This window comes from Myotis nattereri (genome assembly GCF_964212035.1).
Source record: "Myotis nattereri genome assembly, chromosome: 9".
NCBI classification, from domain to species: Eukaryota; Metazoa; Chordata; class Mammalia; order Chiroptera; family Vespertilionidae; genus Myotis; species Myotis nattereri.
The window spans coordinates 42,200,422-42,215,622 of record NC_138084.1 but is presented as its reverse complement, the minus strand read 5'-3'; the positions used below and the strand labels follow the sequence as shown (position 1 = coordinate 42,215,622).

At 43.6% G+C, this 15,201-nt stretch overlaps 1 protein-coding gene across 7 annotated transcripts in view; it reads right to left on the bottom strand.

Annotated features, from left to right (window-relative positions):
- The window catches only part of RNF121 (ring finger protein 121), a 68,927-nt gene that overhangs the window by 46,724 nt on the left and 7,002 nt on the right, over nt 1-15,201 (bottom strand). For 5 of the 7 annotated variants that reach the window (XM_081098676.1, XM_081098675.1, XM_081098677.1 and 2 more), the window contains one exon: nt 245-282. The exons of the other annotated variants lie outside the window; for them this stretch is intronic. In XM_081098676.1, coding sequence (XP_080954802.1) covers nt 245-250 — 6 coding nt within the window. In that variant the 5' untranslated portion in view covers nt 251-282. The remainder of the gene's footprint in view (nt 1-244; nt 283-15,201) is intronic. 7 annotated transcript variants of the gene reach the window in all.

The following is a 15,201-nucleotide window of genomic DNA, read 5'->3' as shown; positions in this document are numbered from 1 at the left end:
AGGAGATGGTACAACTAGTATTAAAACCTAGGTGGATAGTTTGGTACAATTATGCATTTGCTTCCCAGGACCAAGGGAGCTACCCAGAAGTGACCCATGTACTGCAAAAAAATCCCAATGACCTAGCCTACTTACTGGTCATGAGTCACTGTCTCCCACAGACAAGGAAACAAAAAGAATAGAACTCTATTAGTTGGATTACCCGATAGTCCCCAGCCTGAGGGGCCCACACTATCACACTTACCTCCATTGCTCCTCTGGGGAGAGGTGTGACATATCAACCTGTAGAAAGACACCACCAAAAAAATCCATTACTGTCTTAGGCTGTCCCTGCCCAAAATAAGGTGCTTACACATTCATCAATAGCCACCAAGGAATTACAGGAAGCTTTAAGTGTCAATTTTTATGAAGCCTTCCCTAGTACTCTACTCCCCACTGATCTCTCCCTTCTAGAACTAACCAGTAACTCTGGCTCATGTCTATGATTGCCATTGTTTTGCATGTCTGTGCTAGGCAATAAGGACAAAAGAATGAGCCTAATTCCCAAGATTCTCACAACCTATGAGATAAAAACATAATATTTCTTTATTAGATATCAAAGACTTGCTATGGAAGAAAAAAAAGCGGGGGGTGGGAGGACTTCTCATCCAACCTATGGCGTGACAGATTAGTGAAAACTTCCTGGAGGTGAGATGTGAAATACTACCTCAATGAGGAAGTTAGAGAAATATGTTCCAGGAAAAGGACTAACATAACCATGAAGTTACAAAGCATACAAACAATTGAGAATGGGGTGGGTCCCTCCGCCTGGCTGGCGATTGGGGCTGATCAGGGCCATCTCTCCCAGTCCCGATCGGGGCCGGTGGCCTGGGAGGGACCTCGGGAGGGCTCCAGGACATGTCCAGCCCTGTCTCACCCAGTCCCGATCAGCAGGACCCCAGCAGCAAGCTAACCTACCGGTCAGAGCATCTTCCCCCTAGTGGTCAGTGCATGTCATAGCGACTGGTCAGCCGACTGCTCGGACACTTAGCATATTAGGCTTTTATATAGAGAGATTGTAACTCACAGCGAGGAATGCTCGGGGCACACTTTCCCTCCAGCCCCTGGTTTTGGAGCCCTCATGTCCTTCTAAGACTCTGCTCACCCTCTTCAGTTGCCACAGGAAGTAAATTGCATCGTGTGCATGGAAACCCTTTGTAGGCTCCATGGGTGTGTCTTTACTTTGCTGCAGTTCCGATTACCCCAACATGAGGAGAGACATCCTCATTATCAGGTAACACCATCATGGTAAGGCCCCTGCTCAGCCTACTGCAGAGGTTTTAAATAGGCCATGGGTCGCCCTAGATGGTTTGGCTCAGTGGATAGAGCCAAAGCCTGCGGACTGAAGGGTCGATTTCAGTCAAGGGCACATTCCTGAGTTGTGGGCTCAATCCCCAGTAGAGGGGTGTGCGGGAGATAGATCGATTCTCTCTCATCATTGATGTTTCTATCTCTCTCTCTGCCTTCCTCTCTGAAATCAATAAAAATATATTAACAAAAATAAAAATAGGCCATGAATCAAACATCGCTGCTCTCCATCCATCCAGTCCCCTCACACCCTTCTTTTGTCTTCACCCCCCCACCCCCAACACACACTCTGCTGGGGTCTGTAAAATGGGGTCAGAATTTCTACTTCAACTAAGGGTGATGCTTCCACACGGCCCTCCTTCCCCAGTGCATCTCTGTCCCCAGTCCTGTGGGGTCTCTCCCTCCCTCCCCTTCATCTAATTTGGTAGGCCCTGCTCTGCCCCCTCCTCCTGCAACCTCCTGTCTGCTGCCTCCCCCTTTCTTCTAAGGGGGCGGAGCTCCCCAAAGGCGGGGCGGGGCTGTGTGGGGCAGGGCGGGGCTGTGCAGCTGGGGGGCGGGGGGGGGGGACCCCAGGAGGGGCCTTGGAGGAGATCTGGGGTGCGGGTCACAGGGAGGAGGGAGAGAGTGGAGCCTGTCCCGTGGGAGAGGTACAGGGCTCCTCGACTGCCTCCACCCAGCAGCTTTTCTAGGCCCCTGAGCAGCTGTCACCCTCTGCCACTCACTGCCTCCCACTTCCTTTCAAGGTTTAGACTCAGTTTCTCCGACTCAGCCCTGCCCCCCTCTCTGCTGTGTCCCCAGGAGCCCCAGGCCACCCCTTGGCCTCTGGCAGGTGCGCCTGGACCGTCCCCCCGACCCCCCATAATGGTGCTACCCACTCTCCTGGAGTAGTTAGTGAAACTTAACAAATAAAATGAAGCAGCTCTGAAGATTGTGAGTTGCGCACTGAGAACGCCACAGGCTGCAGAGAGCTGCGTAGTCTAGGCTCTCGGATCACGCATAGCAGCCTCCCCCACCACCTGGTCCCTCCTGGCTCCGGTCAAACCATGGGAGCTTCCTAAGGGCTCTCACCTTACATCTCACTTTCCAGTCCAGCTCACCAGCACCCGCAGCAAGCTAACCTACGGGCTGGAGCATCTGCCCCCTGGTGGTCAGTGCGCATCACAGCAACTGGTCAAGCAGTCAAACTCCCAGCCAAATTCAGTCTAGGGGACAATTTGCATATTAGGCTTTTATTATATAGGATAGCCAAGGCAGGGAAGCAACCTAAGTGTCCATCAACAGATGAATGAATAAAGAAATTGTGGTACATGTATACAATGGAATATTACTCAAGTCATCAAAAAGAACGACATCTTGCCCAGCTGGTGTGGTTCAGTGGTTGAACGTCGACCTATGAACCAGGGTTCGATTCCCGATCAGGGCACATGTCTGAAAATGTGGGCTTGATCCCCAATAGGGGGCATGCAGGAGGTAGCCAGTCAATAATTCTCTATCATTGATGTTTCTATCTCTCCTTCCTTGTCTCTCCCTCTCCCTTCCTCTCTGAAATCAATAAATATATATATATTTTTAAATTCAGACATTTTTTGTGGATCCCTGAGTACTGTGCCTATTATACCTAATGGATGTTAGCCCTGGGTCCTCTTGTCTCACCAAGCTGCCAAGTCACTTTGCTCTGAGATTCTCTTTTCTTTTTCTTTCTTTCTTTTTTCCTTTTTTAAAATCTTTATTTTTGAAAGTATTACATATGTCTCCTTTTTCTCCCATTGTGAAATTCTCTTTTCTAATGGGTCTACCTGATCAAACAGCCTGAGGATTAAGTTCACACTAAATCTCACACTGCCTAAATCCACACACACACAAAAAGGCAACCTCACTCCACTCATATAAACACTATAAAGTCATTGGGCAATCATTTGACAATAATGTGTAGTCTGTATTCAAGAAGGGTTTATTTACATTCATAAATGATCAAATCCAAACAAAAAAATAGACATGTCATTGACCTACAAATGCCAAAGTCATGGGAAGCATGTTCCTGGCATCTCAATGATAGCCAATAACTATTTGTTTGTTCGTTCATTTGTTCATTCATTAAATCACAAGACAGACATAAAACAAAGTCTCTTTCCTTATAAAACTTAAACTTGCATTCTAATACAAGACATAATAAACATGTAAATAAGCATTTATTTATATACATTAAATAATTTCTGGTAGCAGTGTTCTAAAGAGACGAAAGAGTTAAAAAAAAAAAAAAGCTGTTTTGTTGCTACATGTAGATAATCTAGTTCAGCAGTCGCAGCCAACCGGTGGCCCCACCATGGCGACCCATCAGTCGACCGCTGCTGTAGTTTCCCCAAAAGGTTTCCAACAACAGAACACGCTGGGTGGGATGAACAGTGAAACTGAGCCCATGTGGTATGTCTTCATTCCTTGAGGTTTAACTCATTCCCACGTTTTACCCCAAGAAATGGTTTCAGGGCAACAACTACCTTTCTCAGTGAAGAGAAATAGTTGTAGGTCCTAATCTGGCATGGCTATTTATTTGATTTATTCCAAAGAACAGGGCACTTCTCTCCATGCCTCAGTTTCCCCACATATAAAATTGGGGGAGGGGGTGTTGGCTTAGGTGATTTTCAAAGTAGTAATTCACGCCAAATCTGTCTAACTCCAAAGCTTTGAAGTTAGCTATAACACTCTGTCTTTCCAAACTCCCAGTTTATTTCGTTACCACAGAAGTTAAAGCAAAATGCCTTCAGTGTGGTGAGGTGTGATATAGCAGGTTGTGACCAAATTAAATCAATGAAAACGTACCAAGTGACTACTATATGCATCCATCACTCAGGGGATGGTCCTTTGCTCTGGTTTCAAGTACCTGCTAACTGCAAAGGGACCTAAACTCTGGAACCCCATCCACCAGGGCAACCTAGCATTTCAGAGGTCTCAGTTGATCCTTCCAAAAGTTAAAGACTGATCAACTTTGCAGCTAAAGACCTCATTCTTTCACAAAACATTAGAGATGACTAAGCCCAACCTTTGCTCTTGAGGTATTCACAGTCAGAGGAGGAGGGGCAGGCTATTAACCATAATATGATACGATAAGGATAACACTAACATATAAACAAAATGCTGTGTAAGCACAGAGAAAGGAGAGATTAGCTAGCTTCTAAACCTGGTATGAGTACAGCACAACAACCAGGCTGACTGCCTCTATCTTGTGGACAGATACAGTGATCTGCTGCATAATTAGAATAATAAGTGAAGTCCAAAGGTTCACAGGCTACCCATATTTGTGGCTCCCCGTTCTCCTCTCATTCACATTTTTTTCTCCAACTCCTTAGACTTGCCAAGAATTCAAGGCCAACAAATCGAAGTAGAACTACCTACCTCACTTTTCAGAACTCATAAATCATCTGTGGGTTATGCTTAGCCAAACAGAAAGGCCTAACATGGACAGCACACTCTGGGCAGTGAAGTGCAAGTAGATACTAGCTGTAATAACTGCTGTGGCTACTGTCTGCCCCCCACCCCACCCCACCCCTCCTACCATCAGACTGGCTTGTTATTTCTCAGATTGGCTTCCTCTCCACCTGGTCCTCTTCCCTCACTCTTCCCTATATGCACACCAGCTTCCTATACATTCTACACTTTTCTACCCATCCATAAGACCCAATCCAGACGTGACCTCTTCTAGAAACCCTTTCAGAACAGAATTATCCTTTCTATGAAGTCCTAATCTGGACTATTCAGGTGCTGATCACATTTACTCACCTAGGAAATCTCTCTTAAATTTTTCATTGCCACACCTCCTTAGTACAGACTTTATCCTTGCTCTCTCCTAGACAAATGCAGTGACTTTCAAGGTGATCTCTCTAACTCTGATCTTGCCAGAACAGATTCATAATATAGGAGCAGCCACAATGATCTTTATCAGACACATCTGACTGTATCCTTGACCAATTCTGATAACCTTCTATTACCTTCGGCTTAAAGTCCAAACTCCTTTGCATGACATGGAAGGTACTTCATAATTTGGTCCAACAAGCTACTTACCTCACCACTTCCCACCAAATGGCTTACACTCTAGCCACACTGAACCACCTACCAGTCTTCCCTTTTATCCCCTCACTGCTTCTACTAAAAGCTGCTACTGTCTTCTCCCGCTAGAATTCTTTCCTCACCTTCACTGTCTAGTTCATTTCTATTCAGTCTTTAAAATGCCGCTCAAATATAAATTCCTTTGTGAGACATTCTCCAACTTTATTCATTCACACATCCATTTGACAACTGTTAACTGATCAGATGTTAAGCTCTAGGCAGGGATACAATAATAACTAACAGCTTCACACTCAAGGAGCTTAAAATCTGGTAGATCTCTGAAGGTGAAGTAATTCCTTTCCTCCTCTGTTCTCCCACAAAATTTTGCAACTTGCACATTACCTCCAAGGTCACATTACTTTTATATGTGTTTCTGAATCTGTTTCCATTGCTGGGCTCTAATCATCTTGAGGCCAAGGATTGTTTTTAAAGCTTTACTGAGGTATAGCATCCACTTAAGATGGACAATTCAATATTTACAGAGTTGCTCAATCATCTTATTTTAAATAATTTCCATCACTCTAAAAAACACACCTCATGCTAATTTGCCAACTTCCTATTGCCACACCCAACCTAGGCAAGCACAAATCTACATCTCTACAGATTTGCTTTTTCTGGATTTTTCATATAAATGAAGTCTTATAATATATGGTCTTTTTTGATGGGATTATTTCACATAGCATAATGTTTTTCAAGGATCATCCATGTTATAGCATGTATCAGTTCTCTTCTTTTTCTTGCCAAGTAGCATTCCACTGTATGGATATACATCTTATTTATCCATCAGTTTTTAGACATTTGGGTTGCTTCTACTTTGGGCTAATATGAATGATATTGCTATAAACATCTGTGTATAAACTTTTGTTTTAATTTCTCAAATATATACCAAGGAGTAGAATTACTGGATCATATGGTAACTCTATGCTTAAGAACTGCCAAACTGTCTTCCACAGCCACTATACTATTTTACATGTCCACTAGCAATGTATGAGGGTTCCATTTTCTCCACACTTTCAACAACACTTGTTATTATGTGTTTTTTATTATGGCATCATAGTGAGTATGAAGTGGGATCTCTATGGCTAAATGATGCTGAACATCTTTTCATGTGATATTGGCCACTTGTATATTTTCTTTGGGAGAAAAGTCTATTCAAATTGTCCATTTTTAAGTGGGTTCTTTATCTTTTTCTTGTTGAGTTGTAAGAGTTCTTTAATATTCTGAACACGTGTCCTTCATCAGATATTTTCTCTCGTTTAGCAATCCTACTGGGTGTCAAGTGGTCCAAGAACTATTGGAATATTATTCCTCTTTGTGTTTCAAAGAACTAGAGCATAATCTGGCACATTGGATGTGTTCAATAAATGTTAAATGGATGTTACATAATGCCTTACTCATTCAGTATCCCTTTCACACTTCACACCTAGCACTAGACACAAACCACATACTCTGGAAATACACAGAGACTGAATAATTCCCCCCTGAACAAACAATGGGGATGTTGCTGAAGTAACCAGAGGAACTGGGAAAACCATCTGAAAACAATAGAACTTAATTTGTATATATTCACTGCTATCAGTCACCCCCAAAACAGCTACTCTCTCTGAGAATAAAGAAGCAACTTTTGTATAACCCATTCCTTCAGTAGACCACGCTCAGAAGTAGATATCAAAATTCTTCATCACTTACTGGCCTCTCCCTCCAATCCCTTAGCCAGTGGGAGATATCAAGGACATGACAGAATCACAAACTATGCTCATTCCTAGCAGTGAATGATACTTTGGCTCTACTTGAAGTGCCCTTTCTTCTTAAGGAACTCAGAACTTGATCCAAAGAAAAGAGACAGGCTGGCATCTGGACCACATCAGAGATGTAGAGCTAACAAAAGTGCTCCATCCTCTGTGGCTACAAAGTTAGAAAGTGAGTCTTGCTCATAAGAGAAATACTAACATGAAACCCTACATCAGTGGTTCTCAACCTTCCTAATGTCGTGACCCTTTAATACAGTTCCTCATGTTGTGGTGAACCCCAACCATAAAACTGTTTTCGTTGCTACTTCATAACTGTAATTTTGCTACTGCTATGAATCGTAATGTAAATATCTGATATGCAGGATGTATTTTCATTGTTACAAATTGAACATAATTAAAGCTTACTGATTAATCACAAAAACAATATGTAATTATATATGTGTTTTCCGATGATCTTAGGCAACCCCTGTGAAAGGGTCGCGACCCACAGGTTGAGAACCTCTGCCCTACATGATCATTAATAACAATAATAAATACTTTCCAAACTTAACACAGCATACAACTAGGACTAAAGGACGCTTTGGGAAGAATGAAGAACACAGGTGGTTGCACCAGAAGGCCTAGGTCAATGTGGAAGGAAACATCTCTTCCATCTTTTCCTTCCTTTTAATTACTCAAGTTACAAATGAGGCCCTTCAACCTCATGCCCTTCTTAGCCAGTCACTGTGTCACCCAAGTTCAAAATTTTGTGGTGTCCCAATGCTGCCTATAAAAGAAAGTCAGAACTCCTCAGCAGGCTACACAATGCTCTCAACAAGAACACTGAAAGTGAGCTCTTGTGACCACACCTGACCACAATCTGATCCCAGACTGCCTTTCCAGTTTTACCTTCCTCTGCCCTGCAACTCCTCTGGCACTTAACATACGCTCCCCTGTACTATGTATAATATACCAGAAAGTACATGCACTCTGGAAGTACATAAATCTGGAAGCCCCTTACCTGGATTAACCCCTTGGAGTGCCGGGGAGCGCAATCACGCTCCTCCTGTCTTTCGCCAAAAGTGCCGGGAGAGCTATCAAAGCTTCGAAATGGCGTCCAGTTCTAAGTCTACTTTTATTAGTGGTGATGATATTGCTAAATATGTCAATGTAGTAAAGGTTTCCTAAGTTTTTGAATATGTAACTTCATTTACTTGCGATTCATAATTTTTTTCCTAAACTGCTGTAAAATCGGCAAAAATGCCTTGGCAATTTTAGCATAGTTCCTAGGATATTGGTTGGCACTCAAAGGGTTAAGGCAAGCCTTCCATGCTCTTTAATCTCTTCTCCAGTTCTGTACCCAGAGTGATCTTTCTAAAGCAAACCTGATCCATGTCACTCACCTAAAGCTCTTCCGTAGCTAATCATCCATTACAGATAAAAATCCAGACCCTTAGCACAGCATATAAGGCCTCACATGATCTCACACAAGCCTCCCTTTCCAGTCTCCCTACTTTCTGATTACTCCCCACCTTCTACTCTGATGCTCCAGTAATACTAAACTACACACAGTTCCCTGGCAATGCCATTCTCTCCCTCTCACCTCCCACCTTGCACATGTTGTTCCTCGGCCAAGAGGACCCTTCCCTTCCTTCTTTAGTTGGTTACTTTCTAGTCATCTTTCATACCAGCTAAAGTGCCACTTCTGGGAAGCCTTTCCTGATCCCTTGCCCACCATTTTCTGTGCTCCCAGATATCTCTGTGCTTCTCTGTATTACAGTAGTTGTTACATCTGTTTACTAGTAAATGACTAACCCTTCTACTAGACTATGAGCAGCCTGAGGACCGGGCCTATGTCTTCATTATCCTTCACAGCTAAAACAGTGCCTGGTAAATGCTCAGAGTATGTCTGATCAGTGAATAAATGAGTGAACAGAATTCTCCCCCACAGACATGAGACTGGCATAACAACTAACTTTATTAATATTTTAAGCTGACAATATTGCAGCTTGCAATGCCTTACTGACTTGCCTAACAGTGCCTAACACCTGTGCGATAGAACTAGGATAAAATATCAGATCTTCAGAATCCCAGAACAATGTTCAGACATCTCCCCTGAGTTCTAAATTCACATTTTCACGTATCTAATTAATTAACACCACCACTTAGACGTTTAAATAGCAACATCTCAAACTTAATGTGGCCAAATAAAATTTTTTATATTTCCTCCCTCCCCCTCCAAATTTCTTCCCTGGTCATTCCTGTTTCAGCAAGAGATACCATCAACCATGCTGTTGCCAATTATCAAATCAGAGCAAAACAAATCCAAAAAACCTGAAAGTTGAACTTACTTATTTTCTTTCTCTTACATCCATGTCCAATCCACCAGCAAGTCCTGTAGACTCTACTTTAAAACACATTCTAGCCCTGTCAGTTTGGCTAGGTGGATAGAGCGTCGGCCTGCGGACTCAAGGGTCCCAGGTTCGATTCTGGTCAAAGGCATGTACCTTGTTGCGGGCACATCCCCAGTGGGGAGTGTGCAGGAGGCAGCTGATCCATGTTTCTCTCTCATTGATGTTTCTAACTCTCTATCCATCTCCCTTCCTCTCTGTAAAAATTAAATAAAATATATTTTTTTTAAAAAACACATTCTAAATTCATCTACCCCACTCCCAACTATAACACTATCATTTCTCATCTGGACTGCTGCAATAGTCTAATTGCTCTCCTTGAATGCCCCCCAATCCAATTCCTGAAAACAGCCAGAAAGGTCATTTTTAAAATGCAAATCTGCTCACTTTTATTTTTAAAGCCTTCCAAAATTTTTCATTGTACAATCAATAAAATTCAACATGTTTAGCAGCATCTACAAGTCCTTACAGATCTGACTCTGCCAAACTTCCTAACCTCAAATGGTACTACTTTTCACCTGCTTGCTATAATTCAGTCACATTGGCCTTCTTTTTGGTCCCAACACATGCTTAGCTCACTAGCACCAATGGAACTTGCTTCTCCCTCTACCTGACACGTCTGCTTCCAAATCTTCATACCAGCTAAAGTGTTAGGTCTTCATTATTCAGGTCTTGGTTCAAATATCACCTCCGAGGAGGCATTTCATAACCACCCTACTTAAAGTAACAGCCTCTTGATGTGGAGAAGGAGGGGCCCTTCTGCACTGCTGGTGGGAATGCGGACTGGTGCAGCCGCTGTGGAGAACAGTGTGGAGTTGCCTCAGGGAACTGGAATTGGAGCTCCCGTTTGACCCAGTGATCCCACTACTGGGAGTGTGTCCCAGGGGACCAGAGGCGCCAATCGGAGAGGATATGTGCACCCCTGTGTTCGTGGCAGCACAGTTCACCATGGCTGGGGTTTGGAAGCAGCCTGGGTGCCCATCGGCGGATGGATGGATTGGAGAGCTGTGGTGCATGTACACGATGGAATACTATGCTGCGGTGGGGAAAAGGGAGCTCTTGCCTTTTGCAGCAGCGTGGATGGAACTGGAGAGCGTTGTGCTGGGTGAAGTAGGCCAGTCAGGGGGGGATGGATGCCGCATGATCTCACTCATTTGTGGATCATGGAGAACAACATAGACTGATGAAAAGGGACAGACCCAAAGACTGAGAAACAGCGATCAGGCTGTCGGTCCCCAGCGGGGGGGGGAAAGTAGGGGAGGGCGGGGGTAGGGGGAGGAGATCAGCCGAAGGACTTGTGTGCATGTATTTAGGCCAAACCAATGGACATGGACAACAGGGGGATGGGAGCATGAGTGTGCGGGGCGGGGGCCGGGGGGGGGGGAGGTTGGGGTTCATGGGGGGGATGAGGACACATTTGTAATACCTTAACTAATAAAATTTAAAAAAAAGTAACAGCCTCTTTATCACATAACCCTCAGAGCACTTACAACCATTTGGAGTTATCTTGATGGTCACTTATTTTTTATCTACTCTGATGCTCCATTAGAAAATAACTTCAGTCCTAGCCGGTTTGGCTCAGTGGATAGAGGGACAAACTTCGGACCAAAGGGTCCCGGGTTCAACAGGTCAAGGGCACGTACCTCGGTTGCAGGATCCTCCCTGGTCCAGGCCCTAGTCAGGGCAACATGCAGGAGGCAACCAATCAAAATGTGTTTCTCTCACATCGATATTCCTGTCTGTCTTTCCTTCTTTCTCTAAGAAATCAATAGAAAAATATCCTCAGGTGAGGATTAAAAAAAAGAAAAAGGAAGTAACTTCACAAGAGCAAGGACCTTGAAGCATAGATTGTCTCTTTATCCATATATGAATTCCCAAGACCAAATAAAATGTCTGGCATAATTAAATGCTCGATAAACACATAATTAATTTTGAAAATAGTGAATCCATATTATAGACTACACCAGCAATAGAGATCAGAGAGTCACATCACCAGGGTCAAATCCCAACTCCAATTACAAGCTATGTAACCCTGAATAAATTACTTAGCTGTGCCTCAGTTTTTCCTCATCTAGAAAGTAAAGATAATAATAGTATTAAAATAGAATTAAAAGAGCTAATGCATGTAAAAGGCTCAGCATACTTCCCTAGACCATGGCAAGCACTAAAAAATTAGCTATGTCCTAGCCCAGTGGTTGGCAAACAGCGGCTCTCAAGCCACATGCGGCTCTTTGGCCCCTAGAGTGTGGCTCTTCCACAAAATACCACGTGCGGGCACGCACGTACAGTGCAATTGAAACTTCCTGGCCCATGCGCAGAAGTAGGTTTTCGGCCTGGGCGAGTCTATTTTGAAGAAGTGGCGTTAGAAGTGGGAGGTGTCAGTCGGTGGGGCAACAGGCCACGGGATACGCAGCACGGGGGAGGTACATTGTTTTGAGGTACGTTCGCTGAGGTCGACCCCTTCCAACTCTCCCATCCACACTTGTCTTGTATAGATAGACAAGTGTGGATGGGAGAGTTGGAAGGGGTCGACCTCAGAGAACATAACTTCAATCAGATTGAGGACGTTTTTAGCAAAGGCCAGCTTAGGAGTACCCTAATTAAGTTAATAACAATGTACCTACCTATATAGTTTAAGTTTAAAAAATTTGGCTCTCAAAAGAAATTTCAATCGTTGTACTGTTGATATTTGGCTCTGTTGACTAATGAGTTTGCCAACCACTGAGCTAGCCAGGTTTGCTCAGTGGTTGGAGTATCAGCCCTTATGGACTGAAGGATCCATTCTGGTCAAGGGCAGTACTTCAGTTGCAGGCTCCATCCAGTCCTGGCCCCGGAGCTTGTGCAGGAAGCAACCAATTAATGTGTATCTCTCACTTTGATGTTTCTCTCTGTCTCTCCCCCTACCTTCCACTCTCTCTAAAAAACAAAACAAAACACCAATGGGAAAAATATCCTTGGGTGAGGATTAACCAAAAAGAAAAGTTAGCTATTATTGTTACCATTGGAATAAAAGGAGAAAAGATTGTTTCTGCAAGGCCCTAAGTAACAGACGCAAGAAGAGGTTAGGCCAGGGGTGGGCAAACTTTTTGACTCGAGGGCCACAATGGGTTCTTTTTTTTTTTTTTTTTTTTATAAATATTTTATTGATTTTTTTACAGAGAAGAAGGGAGAGAGATAGTTAGAAACATCGATGAGAGAGAAATATCGATCAGCCGCCTCCTGCACATCTCCCACCGGGGATATGCCCGCAACCCAGGTACATGCCCTTGACCGGAATCGAACCTGGGACCCTTAAGTCCGCAGGCCGACGCTCTATCCACTGAGCCAAACCGGTTTCGGCCACAATGGGTTCTTAAACTGGACCGGAGGGCCGGAACAAAAGCATGGATGGAGTGTTTGTGTGAACTAATACAAATTCAAAGTAAACATCATTACATAAAAGGGTACAGTCTTTTTTTTTTTAGTTTTATTCATTTCAAATGGGCCAGATCCAGCCCGCAGGCTGTAGTTTGCCCACGGCTGGGTTAGGCTCAATCACATGGGCAGTGGGGAGTCAAAAATCACTGGAGGCCTCTTAAGCAACAGAGGCATTCAGTTATTGAGAACACCCTACTGGAAGGGGGAAGGGCAGAGAGAACACAAACCTTAGCAGAGCTTATGCACCCTGCCTCTGCTCTGTTTCCCCTTTCTGCACTGTTTCTCTCTAGTTGCCCAGGGCTAAAAGCCCCATGGCCATTAACTCTGCATCCCCTTGGGAAAGTTGCACTTTAGAGGGAACTAATGAGTTTATGTTTACCTACAGATTTTCCTCTGAGGAGCAAAGAGATAAAGGATGTCCAGAAGGGAAAACAGCCAGGCTCATGGCTGAGTGGTTGAGCTAATCAATGATTCCCTCTCATCATTGATGTTTCTTTCTCTTTCTCTCTCTCTCCTCTCTCTCTCTCTCTCTCTCTCTCTCTCTCTCTCTCCCCTTCCTCTCTGAAATCAATAAAAATATATTTTTCAAAAACTATTATTAAGAAATACCTTTCCCAACCCTCAAGAAATAAAGGAATCCACACATGTTTAAAAAAAGAAAAAGAAAGGAAAACACAGCCTTGGCCAGTGTTGGTAAGTAGTTAGAGCGTTGGCCTGGAAACCTAAGCGTCGTGGATTCAATTCCCAGCCAAGGGCACACACCTGGGTTGCAGGTTCAATCCCCTCATGCGGGAGGCAACCAATCGATGTGTCTCTCTCACGTTGATGTTTCTCTCTCTCCTCCATCTTCTTTCTCCCACTCTCTCTAAAAAAATTAATGGAAAATATATCCTCAGGTGAAGATTAACAAAACAACAAGGGAAAACACAAATAAAATGGAGATGAAGAATGACACCAAATGGATGATCTTGGGTTGGCTTTCATGGAATAAACTTGTAAGCTCTCAGGCCAAATAGCCCCAGGTGGACTGAACCTACACTCCTCAGAGGCATTCTCTGCAAGCACTTGCGCCTCTCCTTGGGTCAAAGATGTAAAGAAGCAGGATCTGGGAAAAGGAACAGAGGACTAAGACATTGAAGCTACAGAAATAATAATTCTAGCCCAATTTGAAGAATTTTGCAACAGAGGTATTCAAAGAGGGAACAGACTTACTGTAGAATGATAAGCTCTCTATCATTAGAGGTGTTTGAGTGATCACTTGCTGGGGATGTTCAACATGGGTGGATGAGATGGACTAGATTTTTTAAGATTCAAGCTCAATAAACATTTGAATATCTACTCTCTATGGTAGCTACTGTGAGAGGTTAGGTACTGCGAACACAGAGATGAAGAATGATACCATTATGTCCCCTCAAGGAGTTCACTGACTGACTAATGGGGGAGACAAACAATGCAACATGGTAAGTGCTGATAGAAATCTATGTAGGGAGCTATGGCGGCAGAAAGCAGGGCCTCAAGATTCTGTGCCTACAACTCACTGGTAAGAAGCAATATGGCATTAACTGAAAATGAAAACACTTCATACGCAGTTTATAAGCAAATATTTGTCAGGCACTATTGTGTTATACCAGAACAGACAGTGGGTATGTCAGTTAGCCTCTGTGGTTTAGTCAACACTTCCTTAATCTTTAGCAGAATCCATACCTACAAACATTCTCATTTATTCAATAAATATATTGGTGTCTACCATGTGCCAAGAACTGAGGAATGTACAGAGATGAAAAAGATAGTCCCTGCACTCAAGGAGTTAGAACATTTGTCTTCATCTTTTCTTCCTCTCTCTCTCTCTCCAACCCCACTTTATTGATCAGATGGCACCTATTTCCTTCTGGAAGTAGACCAGTTATTAAGTCATAAGGTTAATTTAAAAAGCAAGAGTGAGCTGAGGCTGGGAAGTGTAATGGGAAACCAAACAGGAAAGCCTGTCTGTACACAGGTGTGTGCCAGAGTATGAGATTCTAATCACATAAGAAGTCAAAGGTTATAGTCCTGGCCGGATGGTTTCAGTTCGTTCAAGCTTTGTCCCATACACCAAAAGGTTGCAAGTTTGATCCCTGTTTGGGGCCCGTATGGAAGGCAACCAATCAATGTTTCTCTCTCTCTCCCCATTCCTCTTTCTAAAATTAATAAAAACA